This window comes from Callorhinus ursinus, unplaced genomic scaffold (assembly GCF_003265705.2).
Source record: "Callorhinus ursinus isolate GAN/ISIS: 27379988/994484 unplaced genomic scaffold, GSC_fseal_2.0 scaffold123, whole genome shotgun sequence".
NCBI lineage: Eukaryota > Metazoa > Chordata > Mammalia > Carnivora > Otariidae > Callorhinus > Callorhinus ursinus.
This window is the reverse complement of record NW_027397185.1, coordinates 766,903-789,127: the sequence shown is the minus strand read 5'-3', so window position 1 is coordinate 789,127 and position 22,225 is coordinate 766,903. Positions and strand designations below refer to the sequence as shown.

Sequence of the window (22,225 nt, the reverse complement as noted above, 5' to 3'; positions counted from 1 at the left end):
CATCTATCTATTTGTCTATCTATCTACTTATCTAGTTTTTTCTTAGTCGATATCCTTAGTGGTTATCACAATTAATATCTTAATTTTATAATATTCAAGTTTAAAATTATACCATTTTAGTTTAAATAAAAAACTGGTCCTTTACAGCTCTGTGCCCCCACACAAAGCACAGCTTTATGTTGTTATTGTCACAATTCATGTCTTTATACACTAGTTTCAATCCATTAACTTTATGGTTTTGTTATTATTGTTTATGCATTTGTATTTTAAGCCATATAGGAAAAAAACGAAGAGTTAAAAACTTAAAAATGCTGTAATACTGGCTTTTACATTTACCTGTGTAACTACATTTACTATTGTTCTTTATTTTTTCACATGATTTTAAGTTACTGTCAGTGTTTTTTCATCTAAGCCTGAAATGCCTATTTAGCATTTCTTGTAGGACAGTTATAATAGCGACAAAATCCTCAGTATTTTTTGAATGGGAATGTATTACTTTCCTCTTCATTTTTAGGGATGCTTTTGCCAGATATAAAGTTCTCCGTTGATAATTTTTTTCACTGAGCAATTTAAACACATCACCTACTAACTTCTGACCTCTGTGGTTTCTGAAGGGAAATCAGCTGTCACTCTTAGGAGGAGGCCTCTTACATGATGCGTTACTTCTCTCTTTATGGTTTCAAGATTCTTGTTGGGGCACCTGGGTGGCTCAGTCAGTTGGGCGCCTGCCTTTGGCTTGGGTCATGATCCTAGGGTCCTGGGATTGAGTCCACCATCTGGCTCCCTGCTTGGCGTGGAGTCTGCTTCTCCCTCTGCCCTTCACCCCACTCTCTCTTGCTCATATGAATAGATAAAATCTTAAAAAAAAAGATTCTTGTTGTTTTTGGCTGTTGGCAGTTTTAGTATAATCTGTCTCAGTGTGGTTCTCCCTGGTTTGTCTTGCTTGGAGTTTGTTGAGGTTCTTGAATATTAATTTTGGAGATTTTTGATCATTCTTTCTTAAATATTCTCTGTGCCCCTTTCTTTTCCCCTCTCCCTATAAATTCCCCTTGTGTATATGTTGCCCCACAGGCATTTAAGGCTCTATTCATTTTCTCCATTCTTTTTTCTTTCTGCTCCTCACACTGGGTAATTTCATGAGATCTGTGTTCAAGTTTGCTGACTTTTTTCTTCTGCTCAAATCAGATGTTGCACCCCTCTAGTGACTTTTCATTCCAGTTATACTTTTCAAATCTAGAATTTCTATTTAGTCTTAGAAATCTATCTTGTTATCGATATTCTCTATTTGGTGAGACATTGTTCTTTATTTGATGAGAAATGGTTTCCTTTAATTTTCTGAATATATTTAAACTAGCTGACCTAAAGACTTTGTTTAGTGAGACAATATCTGGATGTTCTCAGGGACAGTTTCTGTTGACTGCTTCCTTTCCTGTAATGGGCCATTCTTCTTTGCAAGTCATGTAATTCTTCGTTGATAAGTGGAATATTAAGTAATATAATGTGGAAACTTGAGTTCAGATTTTCCAACCCCCTCCCCACTTCATTGTTGGTGGTTTTTGTTTTTGTTGCTATTGTTTGTGTGTTCAGTGACTTTTCTTTTTTGACGAACTTATTTATTGCATGACATTGGGAACAAAATGAGTGTCATTTGCCCATTTGTTTCAGGAGTATGTTAAATTACATGATAAACACAGAGGAAACATCCTTGCCATTTTTCCCCATACAACTTGATTTTTGTATGACCTTATTAGCTAAGATTTTTCCAAGGATTATCTCCTTCTTCTGACTTTTCTGAACTACTTGTGTGAAGTCTACATTTTGTACTGTGTGAACCACTGAAGTCTCTGGTTGGTTAGCTTATTGGTCAGCTGATGGTTCTACAGTGATTTCCTTAGATGCCCGTAACCAGTAAGTCTCCCAGTTCTTGTCAAGGGCCTTTTTGTGGGTGTTGGTACATGCATATGCCACTTAGCCGGGAAGTTTATAACTCCATATTTGCCCTTACATCATGCTTCCACAGCCTCAAGTTTAGCCCAATGTGTGAGTTTAGGACCTTCTCAAGTAATTCCTGAGTATACATATGTGTGTGGCCTTCTAGATGCCCAGAAATGTGCCAGAGCTTTCCAGAGCCCTCTACGGACATCTCATTCTGCAGCTTTTCCTTTTAAGCTGATTAGGTTGCCTGCTGTTTGCCCAACTGATATCTACCACCTTGGGCAGCCATGATGTTCAGTAATTGCCTGTGATTGTTTTCAACAAATGCTGATGGGGAAAAGGCTGTTTGCATTGGGTGAGCTTCTCTTCAGGCTTGAGTAATAGGAAGGAAGGAAGGAAGGGAGGGAGGGAGGGAGGGAGGGAGGGAAGGAGGGAGGAAGGAAGGAAGGAAGGAAGGAAGACTGTCTTGTGAGTGGAGTTTTCCAGTGAACCACCGAATTGGTCAAATAATGACAGTTCTCTGGCAATGGGGCTTCTGCCTCATTCTTCCCACCTCGTGTGGCTTCCAGGCTGCCATTCTTCACTGTGATTGTGGACTATTGGTTTTCCAGGCTACCTCAGGATTAGGGAGGCAGGTATGAAATTTGGTAAGTTAAAACACCACAAATCTTGATGTTCTTACTGAGATTCAGCTGTTTTCCTGGAATATATGCTCCGTAGATTGTTGCAAGTCTTTGGTTAATTTCCAGAGCTCTGAAAAAGTGGATTCCAACAATTTTGGCCAGTGTTTTAATTATTTATGGAGGAAAGTTTTACACAATTTTTGAAAAGTTGTTATTTTGCCATTTTTGCTGACATCTCCTTTAGTGATTTTGGAGTATTTAACCAGCCTTTCAATCCTGAGATTTAGGCCACTTGACTGTGGTGTGTTATTCTCTTTACATGTTTCTGATTCAATGGGATGCTGTTTGGTTGAGAATGTTTATATTTATGTTCTTGAGGAATTCTGGCTTGTAGTTTTCATATATGTATTTATGTGGTTTTGTCCTCAGGGTAATGCTGGCCTCATACAATGGGTTGGAAAGGGTTTCCCTCTCATCCGTTTTCTGTGAGAGATTGTGTAGAATTGATGTGATTCCTCTTCCTTCCTTAATTTCTTTTTAAAAATTATTTCTCTGATTAAGTCAGTGAAGTCATCCTGACCTAAAGATTTCTCTCTTTAGAAGGCTTAAATTTTGAAAACATTTTATTTATAGTGATAAAATTATGCAAGTTACCTGTTTCCTCTTGGGCAAATTTTAGTAGTTCGTGATTTTTGAGGAATTGTTCTGTCTTATCAAGTTTTTTAAATTTATGTGCATAGAGTTGCTTGTAGTGTTCTTTTATTATACATTTAATGTCAGCAGGGTCTGTGGTGATGTTCCATTCCATTCCTGATACTGTTAGTTAGTTAGATCTTCTCTCTTTTTTCTTTATTAGTCTTGCTAGAGATTTATCCATTTTATTGATCTTTTCAAAGAACCGTATATGGGGCACCTGGGTGGTTCACTTGGTTAAGTGCCTTCGGCTCAGGTCATGATCTCAGGGTCCTGGGATTGAGCCTCAAGTCAGGCTCCCTGCTCTGCTTCTCCCTCTCCCTCTGCCACTCCCCCTGCCTGTGCTTTCTTGCTCTCTGTCAAATCAATCAATCAATCAATTAAATCTTTAAGAAAACAAAAGCAAAAAAAGAACTATATAGAGTTTCCATTGATTTTCTCTATTTTTTTATGTAATTGATTTCTGTTCTTATTACTTTTCCTTCTGCTTGCTCTGGGGTTATTTTGCTTCTAATTTCTTAAGGTGGAAAAATGGATTACTGATTGAAATTGTTTCTTTTCTAAGTGAGTTTCTTTTGAAGTGAGTTTTTTGTAGATAACACAAAGTTGAGTCATTTTAAAAAATCGATTCTGACAATCTCTGTCTTATAATCAGTGTGTTTAGACTATTTTCATTTAATTCAATAATTGTATGTTTGGATTTAGGTCTACTATTTTATTATTTGTTTCCATTTTTTCTCTTTTTTCGTTCCTCTTTTTCACCTTTTTTGCCTTTTTTGGGTTATTTAGGATGTTTTTAGTATTCCATTTTATTTTTATTTTTTTAAAGACTTTATTTATTTGAGAGACAGACACAGAGACAGTGAGAGAGAGCACAAGTGGGGAGGGGAGGAGAGGGAGAAGCAGGCTGCCTGCTGAGCAGGGAGCCCAACACGGGTCTTGATCCCAGGACCATGGCATCATGACCTGAGCTGAAGACAGACACTTAACCACCACCAGGTGCCCGGGATGTAGAAGTTTTATCAATACGTAGGTCCTTTTACTCTTCTACCATTATGTTATTAGTTGTTTTATGTAATATCTCTACCATTGAAAACTTCATCAGACAATGTGATAATTCTTGCTTTCTATTACAAAATACATTCCAAAGAATTCAGCAGGAGAAGAATAGTCTGTTTTGTTTACCCAGCATATTAGTCATCTCAGGCTGCCATAACAAAATACCACAGATTGTGTGGTTTACACAACATTTATTTTCTCATAGTGCTGGAGGCTAGAAGCCCAAGATCAGGGTATCAGCTTGGGCATGTGCTGGTGAGACCTCCCTGTCTGGCTTGCAGATGGCTGTATCCTCACATATCATTTCCTCTGTGGGTACATGGAGAACAAGAGAGATATCTGGGGTCTCTCTCTTATAAAGATGCCAGTCCTATGGATTAGGGTCCCACCCTTGTGACCTCTTTTAACCATAATTAACTCCTTAAATGCTCTATCTCCAAAACTGGGGGTTAGGGCTTCAACAAATGGATTATGGGGGGGTGGGAGGACAGACAATTCATAGTCCATAACGCCCAAACATTTATCATTTCTGTTGGTCTTCCTTCATTCCTGATGCTCTGAGTCTTCCTACAATGTCATTCCCCATATAGAAATTCTTGTAGAGTGATCTCTGGCAGTGAATTTTCTTAGCTTCCCTTCGTGCAGAATGTCTTTATTTTATCTTCATTCTTGAAGGAGATTTTTGCTGGATACAGAATTCTGGGCCAATTAATGCTGACTAATTTTCGACGAGAAATTCACAGTCATTCAAATTGTACCCCCCACAAATCATGTGTTTGTATTCTCTGCCTGCTTTCAAGAATCTTTGTGGTTTAATTTTCAGTGGCTCTGAAATGGTGTGTCTGGGTGTGGATTTCTTTGGGTTTATTGTGTCTGAGATTTGCTGGGCTCTTATAATCTGTTTGAGGTCTTTCATCAAATTTGAAAAGGTTTCAACCATTGTTTCTTGAAAATATTTTTTGAACTGTACTCTTCTCTCTTTCTAGGACTAATGACATGAATTTTAGTCCTTTTAGTTTCATCCTGTAGGTCCCTGAGGCTGTATATAAAAATTCCCTTTCTTGCTCTTCTTTAGGTTGGTTAATTTCCATTGCTTTATCTTCAAGTTCTGTAGCTCTTCTGTTGTCTGGATTCTGCTACTGAGCCTATTCAGTGAATGATTTCAGTTATTTTATTTTTCCACTTGTAAAAGATATATTGGCTCTTTATGTCTTGTCTTTCTTTGTTGAGAGTATCTCTCTTTCCATTCCTTCCAAGGGTGTTTGCTTTCACTTTTTTTTAAACAGCTGCTTGAAATTCTTTGTCAGCTATTTCCAACATCTGTGTCATTTTGACACTGGTATCTCTTAACAGTCTTCTCCTGTGCCAGTGAACTGAGAGTTTCCTGGTTATTCGGGGGACTGTTTTGGATGGTATCCTGGATATACTGAATACTATGTTTGAAACTCTGGGTCTTCTTTACATCTAATGAAGAATGTTGATTTTTTTTTAAAGCTGGAAATAAGCTTTGTTGAGTTCAAACTATGGGTTCCTGCCAGCCTTTCATGGGTTGTTTTGTTTCCAGAGGCTTTGCAGTGCCATTTAGATCTGTCCTGAATGTGCCCACCTAGTAGTTAGTGTGGCTCTGGACAGTGGCCCGTGCCCCAGGTCAGAACTCAAAGTCTGTGGCCTGCTGACTGGGGTCAGATCCACTCACATGTGGCTCAGGGGTGAGACCTGGTGTTCCTGGACCACCGCATGTTCTAGATCTTCTGTCATCCTCTTGTTCTTTAGTTGGAAAGGAGGAGCTCCTGGCATGTTGCTTTGGTACCTGTTTCCCATGGTCCCTCCTGCACCAGCAGGAGGGTAGAAAAAGAAAGATCAGTGGGTCTTCCTTCGGTTGGAGAGCAGTGCTCTCCATCCTCAGTGTTCTAAGGGTCTCTAATCTTTATGGGCTAGGATGTAAAAGCATGGAGGAACAATGGGGTGTCTTCCATTCTCTCTGAACATTTGGTGTCCTCTTCCCTATGCTCTGGGGGAGACATGGGGGCCTACTTCGGGAAGTTGAGCTGCCCTATGTGCAGGCAAGGGGGGAAAAGGTAGACTCACTTCTGGTTTGGTGGACTTAGAATTCTGTTTTATTTTTTTTTTCTCCCCAATCTGCCTGCTGCTGCTTATTTTGAGAATCTTCAAACCAGCTCCATGGCCCTGTGGCTGCACTTGGTGACTGAGACACGGTGAAAAGTGTTTGTGCCTAGAACTGGAATCAAGCACAGGTGTTTTTGTAAAAATATGGGTTTTAATTTTTTGTAATTATGTACATGGATCCAAACTTTGGTGTTTCTAGTGTGGGACAAATCCTAAGCATCCTTGTGGTGATATTTATAACTCAGGTCAATTTTGAAGGTAAACCACTGTGCAGTTGGGGGCCTCATGGTGTGGGCTCAGCTGTGGGGTCAGAGTGACCATGGAGGACTCCACATGCTTCTTCCTGGGCACAACCAGTGGCAGACCATCTCAGACACACAGGGACATGCACACACACACATACACTTACACAGGCATGCACATTTGAACACATACATGCTCACACACATGCATGCATAGACACATACACATGCACATATACATGCTCAAAACACATACATATACACGTGAAGAGACATATATACACCCTTGCACACATTTCCACACACATACACACTCACAAACACATATACACACAAACATGCATACACACTTACACACACATGCACATTTAAACACATACACTCTCACAACACATGCATGGACATACATATACACATGCACATCCATACATACATACATACCTCCCCCCACAGATATACACATAGACATACCCACATATGTAGACACTACACACACAGTGGGGTAACTGGGTAATGGGCATTAAGGAGGGCACATGACATAATGAGCACTGGGTATTATATAAGACTGATGAATCACTGACCTCTACTTCAGAAATCAATAATACATTATATGTTAATTAATTGAATTTAAATTAAAAGATGAAGGAAAAAAATAAAATTTAAACAGTATTAAAAAAAGGAGTTCTCCCTGAAAATACCAATACTTTGATGTGCAGGCTAACAACCAAGATTTCTACTGACTTCTATTAGGAGGAGATTAGAGAGGTGTTCCCAAAGCAGAAAGTCCCTAGTAGATGAAATTGGAAAGGTGGAGTTAAAAGCACCCCATCTGGATTTTGGTTTTCTAGCAGTACCATTGACTTCTATAGTGTGAAAACTCTCCCACTGTGGACATCTGAAAATGTGGGCAGAATGTAACAAAGTCAGGTTAAGTTAATTTCTGGACTGGCAAGGAGAAAAAGGTACATTTCCAGGTGCTAGAAAAGAGGAGGAAAACGTAAGAAAGAAGTGAAATAGTAAGAAGAAGAAAGGGAGATTCAAAGAAGAAGCAAATGAAGCTTCGTGAATGGGAAACACATGATAAATAGCAAATTAGACATGATTGAAGACAGAAATCACTGAATTGGAAGATAGATTTGAGGAAATTACTCAGAGTGAAACACAGAGATAAAAAAAAAATAAGAAAGAAGGACAGATGTAGAGAAGAGAAGCAGTAGGGCCACTTGTGTGTCCAAAAGGGCCTCTAGGAGAGACTGGAGGGAATGAGAAGATAAAATTATGAAGGAAATGACATAGAGAACTTTTAGCAGCGGTTGAAGATGTGAATCCTAAGCTTCAGGACTCCCAAGTGATCATGGGAAATGTAGGAGAAATAAACCCACAGCTAGACACACCATAGTGAACCACAGAAAAGTAAAGATTAATGGGAGGACAGGAATCCTTCCACAGATTTGTCAACAGCAATGAAGAGCACAAAGAAGGCATCATCTCCAACGTAGTGGGGGAAGATAACTGTCAACTAGAACTCTGTATCCAGCTGAACTGTCATTCAAAAGTTGGAGTGAAAGAAAGATGTTTTCAGGAAATAAATGGAGATAATTTACTTTTCACAAAATCCTGCTGGAAAAAAATTGTTGATGGATATACGTCAAAAGGAAGAAAATTTAGCCTAAGGTGACAGACTGGGTCCTAGAAGTAATGTGATGTGAAGCTAAAGAAGGAAGTCAATAAAAACTATGTCCGTCCCCAGGCCAGGGGTTGGGTTACAGGGATGGTGATTGGCTGGCTAGAACTGACAGACTGCATTAGGGGTCATTGTGTCTGTGTTCTTGTGACTTGGACATCGCCTGCTATTGGTGACAGTGCACAATAAATTCTCTCTGAATATATCTGTGCTTTGATGTGCAGGTATGCCACCATTTGTTAGGATAATTATCACGGATGATAAATGCCAAATCCTGAATCATAACACATACCTACCTGGAGATTATTTGACATGGAGTGTTCAGATTCTGAAAACTAACCTGCTCCTTGCTTTATGTTTCTTCTGAGTGTGGGGTTCTCTGTGTAGATGGAGCCAGGCGCAGAACAAGCATGTGGCCAAGGACTCCTGGTTTTGAAATCTAGAAGGTGGGCCCTAATTCAGTTCTAGATATTTGATTATTCCTCTCTGTCCCCAGAGCCCTCTGTGGTGTTTGCYAAGGAGCAGCCAGCACGCAGTGAGGTGCAGGCCAAGGTGGGGTCCAGCGCCACCCTGAGCTGTGAGGTGGCCCAGGCCCAGACAGAGGTGACGTGGTACAAGGATGGGAAGAAGCTGAGTGCGAGCTCCAGAGTGCACGTGGAGGCCAAGGGCTGCAGCAGGCGGCTGGTGGTGCAGCAGGTGGGCAAGGCGGACGCTGGGGAGTACCGCTGTGAGGCCGGGGGCCAGAAGGTGTCCTTCCGCCTGGCCGTCGCAGGTGCGTGTCAGGGTTGGGTGAGGGGATACGCTCAGAAATCAGGAAATAGCCCTCTTTCACAGTGTGGGGGATACTGTGTGTTGCACCTGTGTGGGTTCTCTGCTGATCTGCCCAGCCCAGGCCTCTGTCTCTGCCCCGTCCTTGGATTAGAGAACACTCCCTGCAGCCCTTATCCTGGGATGTTCTGGGCATTTGTTTCCCCAGGCTTCTCCCTTATCTGCCACATCCCCACTTGAACGAGCACAGAACCTGCCACTGAGGCTTTCTTGGGTACCTGCAGGCTGCTAAGGCCTGTGGTGCATGGCAGCGACTCTTCTTTGTCTAGGGTTGGTGAGCAGATTTGTTTCCCGTTTTCAATTCCCCTTGGGCGGCTGTGGAGCCTCACTGGAGGGGCTTTGGCCTTGGGGTCCCGATTGTCCAGCTGTCCTTTCGTCAGCCCTGAGGCCTTGCCCTTGCTGAAATGCCCATCCTGGCCTGGGCCTGGGCCGGGCTGTCCTCTCCTGCCTCCCCTCCTGGGCCTGCTCCCCGATGCCCTTTTGTAATGTGGACCCAGGCCCCAGGCTGCGGCAGAGTCCCTTAACTGCCTGCTTCCCACTCTCTGCAGTACCTGCTCATGGGGCCATCTTCGCTGGTGGGCAGGGGTCTTGGGCTCTCAGCTCTTGGCCCCCAGGCCTGTGGTCCCACGGGGCTCCTCCTGGCTGCCCTTTCTGGGCTCTGGACGCCTGGATGGTGGCTGCCAGGTGGCATGGTTTGCTCAGCAGAGACACGGAAGTGGGACAGTTGCAGGGCAATGGGAGTTTGGGGTGGCCCCATTTCAGGTCTTCTCCCACAGGGTGGCTCCTCGGTGGGATGGGGCCCAGGCCAGGAATGCAAGGGCCCTGCTCTTATGGCCACTGACCTCCCCCCCAGAGCCGGAGCCTGAACCCCCCGCCCTGGAGAGACCTGGCCGCAGGGAGCCTCTGGTGGTCAGGGAGCATGAGGACATTGTCCTGACTGCCACGCGGGCTACACCCTCTGTGGCCGCGGTGACGTGGCTCAAGGATGGTGTTGAGATTCGCCGAAGCAAGCGACATGAAACGGCCAGTCTAGGGGACACCCACACCCTGACCATCCACAGCGCGCAAACCCTGGACAGCGCGGTCTACAGCTGCCGTGTGGGCGCAGAGGTGCAGGATTTCCCTGTGCAGGTGGAAGGTCAGCAGGGCTGGGGGCGGTCCTCTGCGAACCCCTTGTGTGTTGGGGGAGGGTGCAGGAGGCGGGTGTCCCCCGTGCGGTCGTGCAGGCAGCATCCCTGCGCTGAACCAGAGGGGGAGTCAGGGCGCGTGACTGGTGAGCACAGAGGTTGTCCCCTGGCCCGAGCCCTGCAGCTGATGACCCTCCCGTCCTGCAGAGGTGGCCGCCAAGTTCTGCCGGCCCCTGGAGCACGTGAGCGGGGAGCTGGGCAGCGCAGTGACGCTGGTTTGCGAGCTGAGCCCGCCCCAGGCCGAGGTCGTGTGGCGCTGCGGGAGCACGCAGCTCCGGGCTGGCAAACGCTTCCAGATTGAAGCCGCGGGGCCCCGGCGCTCGCTCACTGTGTCAGGCCTGCGGCTGGAGGATGCAGGGCAGTATGCGTGTGAGACACGTGACGACCGCACCAGCGCGCAGCTGACCGTCAGCAGTAAGCCGGGGAGGGGCGCGCGGGTGGGCGGGCAGTCAGGCGGGGCGCACCTGGGCGGCTGCCTGGAGGAGGTGTCCCTTCTCCACGCCTGCAGGGCGGGGCCTCTGCCTCTCCCACCCGCCTCTCAAGCAAAACCCCTGTCCGCAGCCCCCCGCACAGTCAAGTTCACGGCTGCGTTGAGCGCCGTCGTGGCGGAGGAAGGCCACGAGGCCACCTTCCAGTGCGTGGTGTCCCCCGGTGATGCGGCAGTCACATGGTTCCGGGATGGCACCTTGCTGCAGCCCAGCGAGAAGTTTCTCATAGCGCAGAGTGGCGCTGGCCACAGCCTGACTATCTCCGGCCTGACCCTGGAGGATGCTGGCGAGATCACCGCAGAGGCTGAGGGGGTCAGATCCTCGGCTGCTCTTCGGGTGCGAGGTGCGTGGATGGGGCCGCGTGGAGGGCCTCCCCACGGGCTGGTTCCCTGGAGGCCTTTTGATGCCGGCCTGGGTCCAGCTGGTCTGGGTGACCTGGAGGCTCCCCAAAGGAGACTCGGGTGGGGCCCAGGGGCCGGGCAGATACTCGGAAAGGGAAAAAGTAAACTCCCACAAGGGGCATCTGGTTGGGGAGTGGACAGAGTTTGAGGCTGTCCAGTGAGGCTTCCTGGAGGAGGCATCCCAAGCCAAGCCCCATGGATAGAGGTGGAGTTGGCAGCCAGTGCAAGCACCTTCTGGGGAGAACATGGCAGAGCCTGGGACTGAGAGGCCCACTGGTGCCATGCTTTTCATTCCTTAACGTGGAGCGTCCGGGGTCTCCTTAAAGCAGCCTGGCTGGTGCAGCAGGTCTGGGGGCTCAGTCTGTTGCACCAGCTCCCCATGACCTGCTGTTGGTGGTCACGGGCCACACTTAGGAGCGCGAGGCACTTTGCCTGCTTGGGTTGTTGGGAGCAGGGAAGCAAGAGATGAAAGGTGTGCTGAGGTAGGAGCAGCCTCCCAGAGCCTCAGCTTCCTCCTGTGGGACCAGACCTGTGCAGGTGCACGGCCGGGCCCAGCTTGGAGGCGGGATGTGAGGTCATGGTGGGGAGCAGCTGTGCTGGCGGGGGAAGGGAGGGACCTCGAGCTCTGGCTCTTCCAAGAGTGGCAGTGACTGTGGTGACCTCCCTTGCTTGCGACCCCAGAGGCTCCGGTGCTGTTCAGAAAGAAGCTGGAACCCCAGACGGTGGAGGAGCGGAGCTCAGTGACCATGGAAGTGGAGCTGACACGGCCGTGGCCTGAGGTCAAGTGGACACGGAATGCAGTAGCCCTGGTGCCAGGCAGGAACGTGGAGATTCACGCGGAGAGCACCAGCCACCGCTTGGTTCTGCGCTGCGTGGGTTTCTCGGACCGTGGCTTCTACGGGTGCGAGACTCCGGATGAGAAGACACAGGCCAAGCTCACCGTGGAAAGTGAGCAGCAGCTGGGCCTGGGGGTCGGGCATCTAGGAAGGAGGAGGGGGGGGGGGGAGGGCGGTAGATGTCCCCCTGGAGGGACAGGCCCCGGGGGTAAGGAAGGGGTGTGCCTTTCCCCCTGGACAGCTGGCCTGAGGGCTAAGGTGTCCGTGCAGCGGCTCACCCCTGCCCCTGCGTGTTTGCCCAGTGCGCCGGGTCCAGCTGGTGCGGGGCCTGCAGGCCGTGGAGGCTTGGGAGCAGGGTGCCGTCAGCATGGAGGTGAAGCTGTCACATGACCACGTGGAGGGCAGCTGGACGCGTGATGGCCTGCGGCTGCAGCCAGGGCCCACCTGCCAGCTAGCTGTGCATGGCCCCATTCACACCCTCACGCTGTTGGAGCTGCGGCCGCAGGACGGCGGCCTCATCGCCTTCAAAGCCGAGGGGGTGCACACGTCTGCGCGGCTCACGGTCACCGGTGCGTGGGCGTGGGCGGGATCCGCCGCAGGGTGCGCCCACCTCTGTCCCCAGGGTGGCCTGGGGAGGCAGGCGGGTTCAGGCTCGTGGAATCCTGGGGGCAGGGCACTGGGTCTCGCCAGTAGAACCAGCTGTGCGATACCGCCCGGCTCAGACCTCTCCTGGTCCGGCTCTTACCTCCCCACTCCTGCCTATACCTAGAACTGCCTGTGAGGTTTAGCCGCCCCCTGCAGGACACGGTGGCCACAGAGAAGGACAAGGTGACCCTGGAATGTGAGCTGTCGCGCCCCAACGTGGATGTGCGCTGGCTGAAGGTGCCTCCCCCCCCCCCGCCCCCGCCGGAGTCCTCTGGCTGCCCTTACCTCTCCCGGGTGCCTGGCAGGTGAGGGGCTGCTCTGCTGGGCAGTCCCAGCACCTGACCCAACCTCATCCCTCCTCAGGATGGTGTGGAGCTGCGGGTGGGCAAGACAGTGGGCATGGTGGCCCAGGGTGCGTGTCGGAGTCTCATCATTTACCGGTGTGAGCTCGGGGACCAGGGCGTGTACGTGTGTGATGCCCACGACGCTCAGAGCTCAGCCTCCCTGACGGTGCAAGGTGGGCAGATTAGGGGTCAGAACCTCCTGGCCTCGCCACGTTCCCCAGCAATGTGCTTAGGCCCCTGGCTGCCCTGCCCTGTGCCCTTAGGCAGTCTGGGCGGGAGGGGGGAAGGGACAGCTCCGTGTGTCCAGGTGCGACAAGGCCCTGCTTGTTACCCCAGGTCGCAAGGTTCAGATCGTGAGGCCCCTGGAGGATGTGGAGGTGATGGAGAAGGAGGGTGCCACATTCTCCTGTGAGGTCTCTCTCGACGAGGTGCCAGCCCAGTGGTTTTGGGAGGGCAGTAAGCTTCGGCCCAGTGACAACGTGCGCATCCGCCAGGAAGGTGCGATATTGGGCAGGCTGCGGGAGGGCACGTCCCCAGGCCCTCCTCCCCCCAGGACTGAGTGACCTGTGCTTCCAGGAAGGAAATACACTCTCCTCTACCGGAGGGTCCTGGCAGAAGATGCAGGGGAGATCAGATTTGTCGCCGAAAGTGCAGAATCGCGAGCGGAGCTCCGAGTGAAAGGTGAGGGGGCCCAGGGGAGGGTCTGTGCTGGGCAGTGTGTGGGTGAGCACACACGTTTTGGGCCTTCCAAGGGCTGACACAGGAGGAAGCTGGAACCCCAGACAGCTTTCAGCTGTCACAGGAAAGGCTTGGGGTGCCCCAGGCCCTTCTTGGGAGGAGGACAGCAATGACCCGGAAGGAGGAGAGGGAGGTGTTACCGCCTCAGCAGGAGGACAGGGGTCTGGGAGACGCAGTTCCGGGGATGAGGGCTCAGGGTCTCCTTGTTGAAAATGGAGGCAGCAGTAAACCGTTCCTCTTCTTGGGACCGTGGCAGGTGCTGGAGAGGTGGCGAGGGCAGGAGGCACCCCGGCAGGTGGCACCCCCGGCAGGTGGCACCCCTGGCAGGTGGCACCCCGGCAGGTGGCACCCCTGGCAGGTGGCACCCCTGGCAGGTGGCACCCCGGCAGGTGGCACCCTGGCAGGTGGCACCCCTGGCAGGTGGCAAGCGTCAGCCCTTAACTGGTGGCCTTGCTGACAGTGAGGGCATCGAGGAGGGAGGATCTGCGGCAGGGGGGGCGGGCTAAGGCATAGCAGGCTTGGATTTGCTTGCTGCAGGGGTGTGCCAGGCGGGGGCAGGGTGTGGTGTGGGGAAATGTGGCAAGGCGGGCATGTGGGGGGGGGCAGGGGTGTGCGGAAGGAGCCCGCGAAGGGCCGGGGGCATGCATGTGGGTGCGCTCAGCTTCCTCCTGGTCAGCCGTGTGCAGTGGGTCCCAGAGAAGGCCGAGGGGGACACTCGGGGTAGCCATCTGCTGGACAGGGAACGGGCCCAGCGCGGGCTGCTCTGCCCGAGGGCGGTGGCCTGGTGGTTAGAGGCTGCAGAGGGGTGGGGTCTCCGAGCCCTGAGCACCCCCCAACCGCCCCGGCCACACCCACAGAGCTGCCGGTGGCCGTCCTGCGCCCGCTGCGGGACAAGATAGCCATGGAGAAGCACCGCGGCGTGCTGGAGTGCCAGATGTCTCGCGCCAGCGCGCAGGTGCAGTGGTTCAAGGGCAGCGTGGAGCTGCAGCCCGGGCCCAAGTATGAGATGGTCAGTGACGGCCTCTACCGGAAGCTCATCATCAAGGACGTGCAGCCCGAGGACGAGGACACCTACACCTGCGATGCGGGGGACGTGAAGACCAGCGCCCAGTTCCTCGTGGAAGGTGCGGGCAGCGCAGTGCGGGCGCCTCCCGCGAGTCCCGGTGGCGGGGGGCGGTCCTCCCTGCGGGACCGCGCCGCTGACAGCCCCTCCCCCACAGAGCAATCCATCACCATCGTGCGCGGCCTGCAGGACGTCACGGTGATGGAGCCCGCGCCCGCCTGGTTCGAGTGTGAGACCTCCATTCCGTCGGTGCGGCCGCCCAAGTGGCTCCTGGGAAAGACGGTGCTGCAGGCCGGGGCCGACGTGGGCGTGGAGCAGGAGGGCACGGTGCACCGCCTGACGCTGCGGCGCACCTGCTCCACCATGACGGGGCCCGTGCACTTCACCATCGGCAAGTCGCGCTCCACCGCGCGCCTGGTGGTTTCAGGTGAGCGCTCGGCCCGCGCGGCTGGGCTGCAGACGGGCCTTGCACAGGGCGCGGGCAGGGCGCCGGGGTCCCTCCGTCGTTAGAGCGCCGCCCTCTCCCCTTCCGCCGCAGACATCCCCATGGTGCTCGCGCGGCCGCTGGAGCCCAAGGCGGGGCGCGAGCAGCAGTCGGTGGTCCTGTCGTGCGACTTCAGGCCAACCCCCAAGGCCGTGCAGTGGTACAAGGGGGACACGCCGGTGGCGCCCTCGGAGAAGTTCAGGATGAGGCTGGAGGGCCACCTGGCGGAGCTGCGCATCCTCCGCCTCACGCCCGCCGACGCGGGCGTCTACCGGTGCCAGGCCGGCAGCGCCCACAGCAGCGCGGCGGTCACCGTGGAAGGTACGGAGGGCGCACGGGGCCCTGGGAGGGTCTCTGGGGGCGGCGCCCGCGCGCGTGCTGAGCGGCGCGCTCTGCTCCGGGCAGCGCGCGAGGTCACGGTGACGCAGCCGATGCAGGACGCAGACGTGACGGAGGAGGGCCGGGCCTGTTTCTCGTGCGAGCTGTCCCACGAGGACGAGGAGCTGGAGTGGTCGCTCAACGGCACGCCTCTGTACAACGACAGCTTCCATGAGATCGCCCACGAGGGCCGGCGCCACACGCTGGTGCTGAAGCGGGTTCGGAGGGCGGACGCGGGCACCGTGCACGCCCGCTCCCCCAAGGTGTCGGCCACTGCCCGCCTGCAGGTCAAAGGTGAGGCGCCCGTGCGGGGCCCTTGGGGTCCCCCAGGGAGGGGCGCGGGGCTCTCGGCAGACCGCTCTCTCACCTGCCCACACTCGCCCCCCAGCCAAGCCGGTGGTGTTCCTGAAGGCTCTGGATGATGTGTCCGCGGAGGAGCGGGGCACGCTGGCCCTGCAGTGCGAGGTGTCGGACCCCCAGGCCCGCGTGGTGTGGCGAAGGGATGGCGTGGAGCTGGGCCCCAGCGACAAGTACGACTTCCTGCACACGGCGGGCACGCGCGGGCTCGTGGTGCATGACCTGAGTCGGGACGACACCGGCCTCTACACTTGCAGCGTGGGCTCCGAGGAGACCCGCGCCAGAGTCAGTGTGCACGGTGCGTGGCGCTGCGAGCGCTCCCGGGGGCGTGGCCCTTCCCAGGGGGGGGGGGCGGGGGGGCGGGTGTGGGTCCAGGGGGCGGGGGGGGGTCCGGGGGCAGGTCTGGGTCCAGGGGGCGGGGGGCGGATCCAGGAGCGGAACCGGTTTCACGACGCGGGGTCCCTTCCAGGTTGCGGGGGCTGCCCCTGCTCGGGGCCCAGCCCTTCTCCAAGGCCGGAGGCTGCCCTTCAGAGCTCTAGAGGTCAGGGCAGGCTCCTGGAGGAGCAGGTTGGATGGGATCCTGGGAGGCCCAGGTGCAGGCAGAGGGGTGAGGGACGGTAAGCAGCGGTAGGACTGGGGACACCCAACTGGCCATGCTTGATAGAGCCCCAGGGGGTCCAGGGATTCCACAGAGGCTGGAGACAGTCCCCCTGTGCCGGGGGCTGTGTGTGGGGGCCACAGAAGGGTACAGTCAAGGTCACCACCGCAGCATGGGCCCCCTCACCCCTGGGACACCAGGGTCCCTTCGGACGTCCCTCTCAGCCTGGGCCTGGCCTCCTGTGTGCACTGCTGTCCTGGCCCAGCTGCCCTGGTCCGGTTCTCCCTGGTCCGGTTCTCCCTCGTGCGCACATGCACGGCAGGCTTGCTGCCCGGTCACCCTGTGCGGGTCCCTTCTGGTCTGGTTGGGGTTTGAGGTGAGACAGGGAAAGGGGCAGGGCAGTGTGGTGAGTTTGTTCTAGAGCTGGATGGCCCCTTCCTCTGGGGCTCCCGTCCTTGCCCTGCTGGAGCATTCGAGCTGGTGACCGCTGTGGACAGGCTCCTTCTCTAGCAGACGGGAAGTGACCACACTGGTTGGAATAGCTCTCCATGATGTGAACACCAGGGTTCGACCAGCTGGAGGCATTTGCTGAGGGGGCAGCAGGCCCACCATGCCTGGGGCTGCGGAGGGTGGGAGTGAGGTCTCGGCCTCAGGGTGTCTGGCCTGGGGCAGCTCTGGGCTCGACAGTGCCAGCCTCAGGGAGGTGGGGGGGCTGGTGTCCAAGAGCCCGGCCTGGAACGACAGCCATTTCCTGTGGCCCACAGACCTGCACGTGGGCATCACCAAGAGGCTGAAGTCGGTGGAGGTACTGGAGGGCCAGAGCTGCAGCTTTGAGTGTGTCGTGTCCCACGAGAACACCGGCGATGTGGCCACATGGACCGTGGGTGGGAAGACGGCGGGTGGCTCGGGCCGCTTCCGGGCCACACGCCAGGGCCGCAAGTACACCCTGGCTGTCCAGGATGCTGCTCCTAGTGACGCTGGGGAGGTGGTGTTCTCCGTGCGGGACCTCACCTCCAAGGCCTCCCTCATCGTCCGAGGTGGGCACGGTGGGCAGGGCGGGATGGGGGTGGAGTGGGGCCCCGGGCCGGGCCCTGGAGAGCTCCCCGGTTGGAGACCCAGAGACACCTGTTGGGGTGCTGGGGGCTTTAGCCATCTGAGGGAGCTCCCTCTGTCGGGTGACTGTCCGGACTCTGGGCAGAAGCAGGGTTTCTGGTCTCTGGTGTGTGGTCTGACCGCTGCGGGAGCCCCCAGGCCCGTGGCTCACTGAGCTGGCAAAATCGCCGCTCTTTGCGTCCCGGGGCTCTGAGCGATGCTGCGGTGTGAGAGTCCGTGGTCTCCTGTCTCCTCTCCCCGCCCCCTCCCTCGTGACCACGGGGACTCCTGATTCCCAGGGCCCTGTGGCCACCTGCCCTCTCCTCACCCTGAGCATGGCTGGGGCCTGGCCGGGGCTCACGGGGGACTGCTCTGCTCTCTTCAGAGAGGCCAGCGCATATCACGAAGCCTCTGGAAGGCCGGCAGGCCGCTGCGGGCGAGGATGTGGTGCTGAGCTGCGAGCTGTCTCGGGCCGGCGCCCCGGTGCGCTGGCTGAGGGCTGGGAAAGCCATTCACGAGAGTCAGAAGTATGACCTGGTCACAGAGGGCACTCGGGCCATGCTGGTGGTCCGTGCGGTCTCACCCAGGGACTCAGGCGAATACACGTGTGAGACAGAGAGTTCCAAGAGCACAGCAAGCCTCCTTGTGGAAGGTGACCCCACAAGACACCCGGGGATGGGTCCCCATGGCCTCAGCAGGGGAGCTGCCCGTGGTGGGGGCTGGTCCCTGTCCCGAGGGGCCGGCATGGGGTCTGAGCAGCCCTCAACCCCCCTGCTTCCCACCCCTTTCCCAGAAAAGGCAAACCGGTTCACAGAGGAGCTGGCCGATCTGCAGGCGGAGGAGAAGGGCATGGCCGTGTTTGTGTGCCAGACAGAGCGTCCCGCAGCCACGGTGACCTGGCGTAAGGGCCTCACGGAGCTGCATGCCTCAAGGAAGTACACACCCAGCCAGGAGGGCCTGACCTTGAAGCTCACCATCCGTGCCCTGGACAAGGCCGACACTGACACGTACACCTGTGACATTGGCCAGGCCCGTTCGCAGGCCCGGCTCCTGGTGCAAGGTGAGGCCTGGCGCTGTGCTGGCCTGCGCTGTGGTTGGCTGTCAGCTTTGTTTAAGGAGGCTTGGAGGCCCTCGGAGACCAGCCTCAGTTTCCCTATCCACGGGAGTTGGGCCTGGGTGGTCTCGTCTCTGAGACCCTGCTGGGGGGACCTGGTGTGAATTCGTGCAGCCATGTGCTGAGAGCCCTTCCTGTGTGCTGGCGTGAGCCCAGGCCCCACACCGGGGCTCTGCGGGGATTGCGCACAGGGTGCGTGGGCCCGGCCCCCACACCGGGGCTGCGCGGGGATTGCGCACGGGGTGCGTGGCCTGCAGGCCTCCCGGGGTGAGTAGCAGTTGCACCTGCCGGGCACCCACCTCACAGATCGGGAGATGGGGGCCTGACACAGGGTCCGTGGCTGGCCCAGGGTCTCAGGGCACACGGGTGTCCCCGCAGAGCGGCGCCCCGCCCTCCCAACGCCATCGCTAGCAACCAGGGTCGGGGGAAGTCCCTCATGCGGGGGAGGGGTCTGTGCACAGGAAACAAGGAAAGAACAACAAAGAAGACTTGCCGTGTTTTTTCCTCTGCTTTTCTGTGAAAACCAGCAAATGCAGTGACCTCACCCTCAACCACTCTGTGACTGCAGCAGAAACCATGTTCTGTAAGAAATTGGTACTCAGGCTTAATCCAAAAAATGTCGGTTTCGGTGAGCGTCACACAGGAGCAAAGCATTGTCCTCAGAGACAAGACACGGACACGCCTGACGGGCGGTACGGCCGGAGCCTTGGGTTTGGGTGCCAGTCTGCAACTGTTTCCTAGTCCTCTCTGCAGGCGCTGCCCACCACGCGCGCCTTCCGTGGCCCCACAGCTCTAAGACCCCTGCAGGTGCGGGAGGAACCCGCAGGCAGAGTCCGTCGTGGTCGTTGGGACTTCTCTCTGAGCCGTCCCCACATCTACACTGGCAGCAGAAGTGGGGCTTTCCCCTCACAAGTCACATCGCTCGTCCTCCAAAGCGTTGGATTTAAATTTTAGCACAGACGCAACTTTGTTGTCAAACTCCTGTTCCTTGTGTCGCTCCATGACTCGATGGCTTTTTGTGGCCTTGAGGGTGGATGTCAGCAGGTGAGGGGGCAGTTTGGTGACAGAGGATGTGCCGTGGCCCGTGCGGCGTGCTCTGCAGAAGGACCCCAGATGCGGGTTTGGGGCGCACCAGTGAAGCGGAAACAAACATGGTGCCCCTCGCTGGTTCCTGGGTTTGTTGTCCTGAGCCCGTGAAAGCCACGTGACCCATTTAGGTCTTGGGGAGTGCCCATCTCCCTTCGCAGCTGGCCGCAGGGGACCCTGACTCGCCGGTCTGTGCCCTGCAGGCCAGAGAGTGCTCATCACGGAGGATCTGGAGGACGTGGAGGTGCGCGAGGGCTGCTCAGCCACCTTCTCCTGCCGCATCTCCCCTGCTGACTACGGGCCGGTGCACTGGTTCCTGGACAAGACGCCCCTGCACCCCAACGAGCTCAATGAGATTGAGGTTCAGCCAGGTGGTTACCACGTGCTCACCCTGCGGCAGCTTGCTCTCAAGGACTCAGGCACCGTCCATTTCGAGGCAGGGGACCAGCGGGCCTCGGCCACCCTGCGGGTCACAGGTGGGTGATGTGCTCAGCGCTGTGGTGGGGCCTGGTCCGTGGGGCTGAGGGTGCAGCCTTCTGGAGGGCAGATGCTGGCCATGCACAGAGCATGGTCCTGGGGCTCATGGGGACGGTGCCCAGCCCATGGATCCCAGGGAGGTGGGGCTGTTGGAAGGTGATCATTGCACGTGGGGTGCAGAGGTGATCCCACGGTCCCCACGGTGGGCTGCACCACGCCAGGCCTGCCCTGTTCCCCCGGCAGCCCCTGTGCAGCCCCGGCCGAGGGTCTGCAGCAGTCCCCAAGCATCCCGTGCCTCTCTCCGTACTTCCAGAAAAGCCAAGCGTCTTCTCCCGCGAGCTCACAGACGCCACCGTCGCAGAGGGGGAGGATCTGACCCTGGTCTGTGAGACCACCGCCCTGGACAGCCCCGTGTGCTGGACCAAGGACGGGAAGGCCCTGCGGCCATCAGTCCGTTGCCAGCTGAGCCAGGAGGGCCACCGGGCCCAGCTGGTCATTACCGGCGCCACCTTGCAGGATGGCGGGCGCTACAGGTGTGAGTCCAGGGGCTCCTGGAGCAGCTCCATTGTCAGGGTCCACGGTAAGTCCCCGGGCTCACACCCACGCCTCCGGGTGGGGCGCCCCCTCTGTCCATCTCCAGGGCTCCGCTGCTGTGCTAGAGTCACCCCTCCTCTGTCCCCGGATCAGACGCGTGTTTCCGGCTCTGTTCCCTGTCTTGTGTTCTGTGTCCCCCTCCTTCTGACTCGGCTCGTCCCCACCTGTCTCAGCATGGGCACCGTAACAAATACCTCACACCGGGCAGTTAAGCAACAGACTCGGATGGTCTCCTCGCCCTGGAGGGGGGAAGCCCCAGGCCCAGGCGTCAGCGTGTCTGGAGACACTTCTCCCCGTGCCCCTGCATTGTCGTGTGTCTGCGTCCATCTCTTCTCCTGAGATTACGTAACTCGCAGGATTAGGCCTCATTTTACCTTAATTACCTCTGGAAAGACCCTCTCCAAAGGTTCTGAGGTTCTGGGGGTTGGGGTATGAATTTGGGGGGTACAGTTCATGCTATTCTGCCCTTCTCTGCTCGCACCTGTTCAGCTCCCCCTCCTGGAGGACGTTTGGGGGATCGCTCTCCATAGCCCCCAGTGCATAAAGGGCGAGGCGGGCCTGCCTGCACCCTCTGGCTGCCGCGTCCCCAGCTGTCGTCAGCCATGGGGGCCCTCACTGGGATGCAGGAGGTGTGTGCTGAGCCGAGCCTCTGCCTGCCCACAGCACGGCCAGCACGCTTCCAGGAGGGGCTGAAGGACCTGGAGGTGCTGGAGGGTGGGGCTGCCACTCTGCGATGCACGCTGTCCTCTGTGGTCACACCCGTGGAGTGGCGCCGTGGAGATGAGGTTCTGCGACCCGGAGGCAAGTACAGATTGTGTCAGGAGGGCACTGTGCTGGAGCTGGTGGTCCGGGACCTGCGGCCCCAGGACAGTGGGCAGTACTCCTGCTGCTTCGGGGACCAGATGACCTTTGCCACACTCACTGTGAGGGGTAAGCATCCCTGCCTGCCCTGCCCACGGGCCCCTTTCATTCCTGTGGGAGGGTGAAAATGACATTCTCTGTCGGGCCCTGTTGCAGCCCTGCCTGCTGAGTTCATAGGGAGACTGCGAAGCAAGGAGGCCACAGAAGGGGCCACGGCCACGCTACGCTGTGAGCTGAGCAAGGAGGCCCCTGTGGAGTGGAGGAAGGACTCTGAGACCCTCAGAGCTGGGG

The 22,225-nt window shown here is 55.3% G+C and overlaps 1 protein-coding gene across 1 annotated transcript in view; it reads left to right on the top strand.

Annotated features, from left to right (window-relative positions):
* The window catches only part of OBSCN (obscurin, cytoskeletal calmodulin and titin-interacting RhoGEF), a 103,705-nt gene that overhangs the window by 18,557 nt on the left and 62,923 nt on the right, over positions 1 to 22,225 (top strand). The window contains 23 exon segments of the mRNA XM_073889930.1: positions 8,860 to 9,135; positions 10,045 to 10,329; positions 10,526 to 10,792; positions 10,940 to 11,209; positions 11,949 to 12,215; positions 12,406 to 12,672; positions 12,873 to 12,985; positions 13,112 to 13,265; positions 13,429 to 13,590; positions 13,669 to 13,773; positions 14,688 to 14,954; positions 15,051 to 15,320; positions 15,432 to 15,698; positions 15,783 to 16,049; positions 16,144 to 16,410; positions 17,475 to 17,747; positions 18,188 to 18,454; positions 18,596 to 18,862; positions 20,206 to 20,478; positions 20,793 to 21,059; positions 21,737 to 22,003; positions 22,091 to 22,221; positions 22,223 to 22,225. The exon segment at positions 22,223 to 22,225 is cut by the window's right edge and continues 70 nt beyond it. Coding sequence (XP_073746031.1) covers positions 8,860 to 9,135; positions 10,045 to 10,329; positions 10,526 to 10,792; positions 10,940 to 11,209; positions 11,949 to 12,215; positions 12,406 to 12,672; positions 12,873 to 12,985; positions 13,112 to 13,265; positions 13,429 to 13,590; positions 13,669 to 13,773; positions 14,688 to 14,954; positions 15,051 to 15,320; positions 15,432 to 15,698; positions 15,783 to 16,049; positions 16,144 to 16,410; positions 17,475 to 17,747; positions 18,188 to 18,454; positions 18,596 to 18,862; positions 20,206 to 20,478; positions 20,793 to 21,059; positions 21,737 to 22,003; positions 22,091 to 22,221; positions 22,223 to 22,225 — 5,252 coding nt within the window.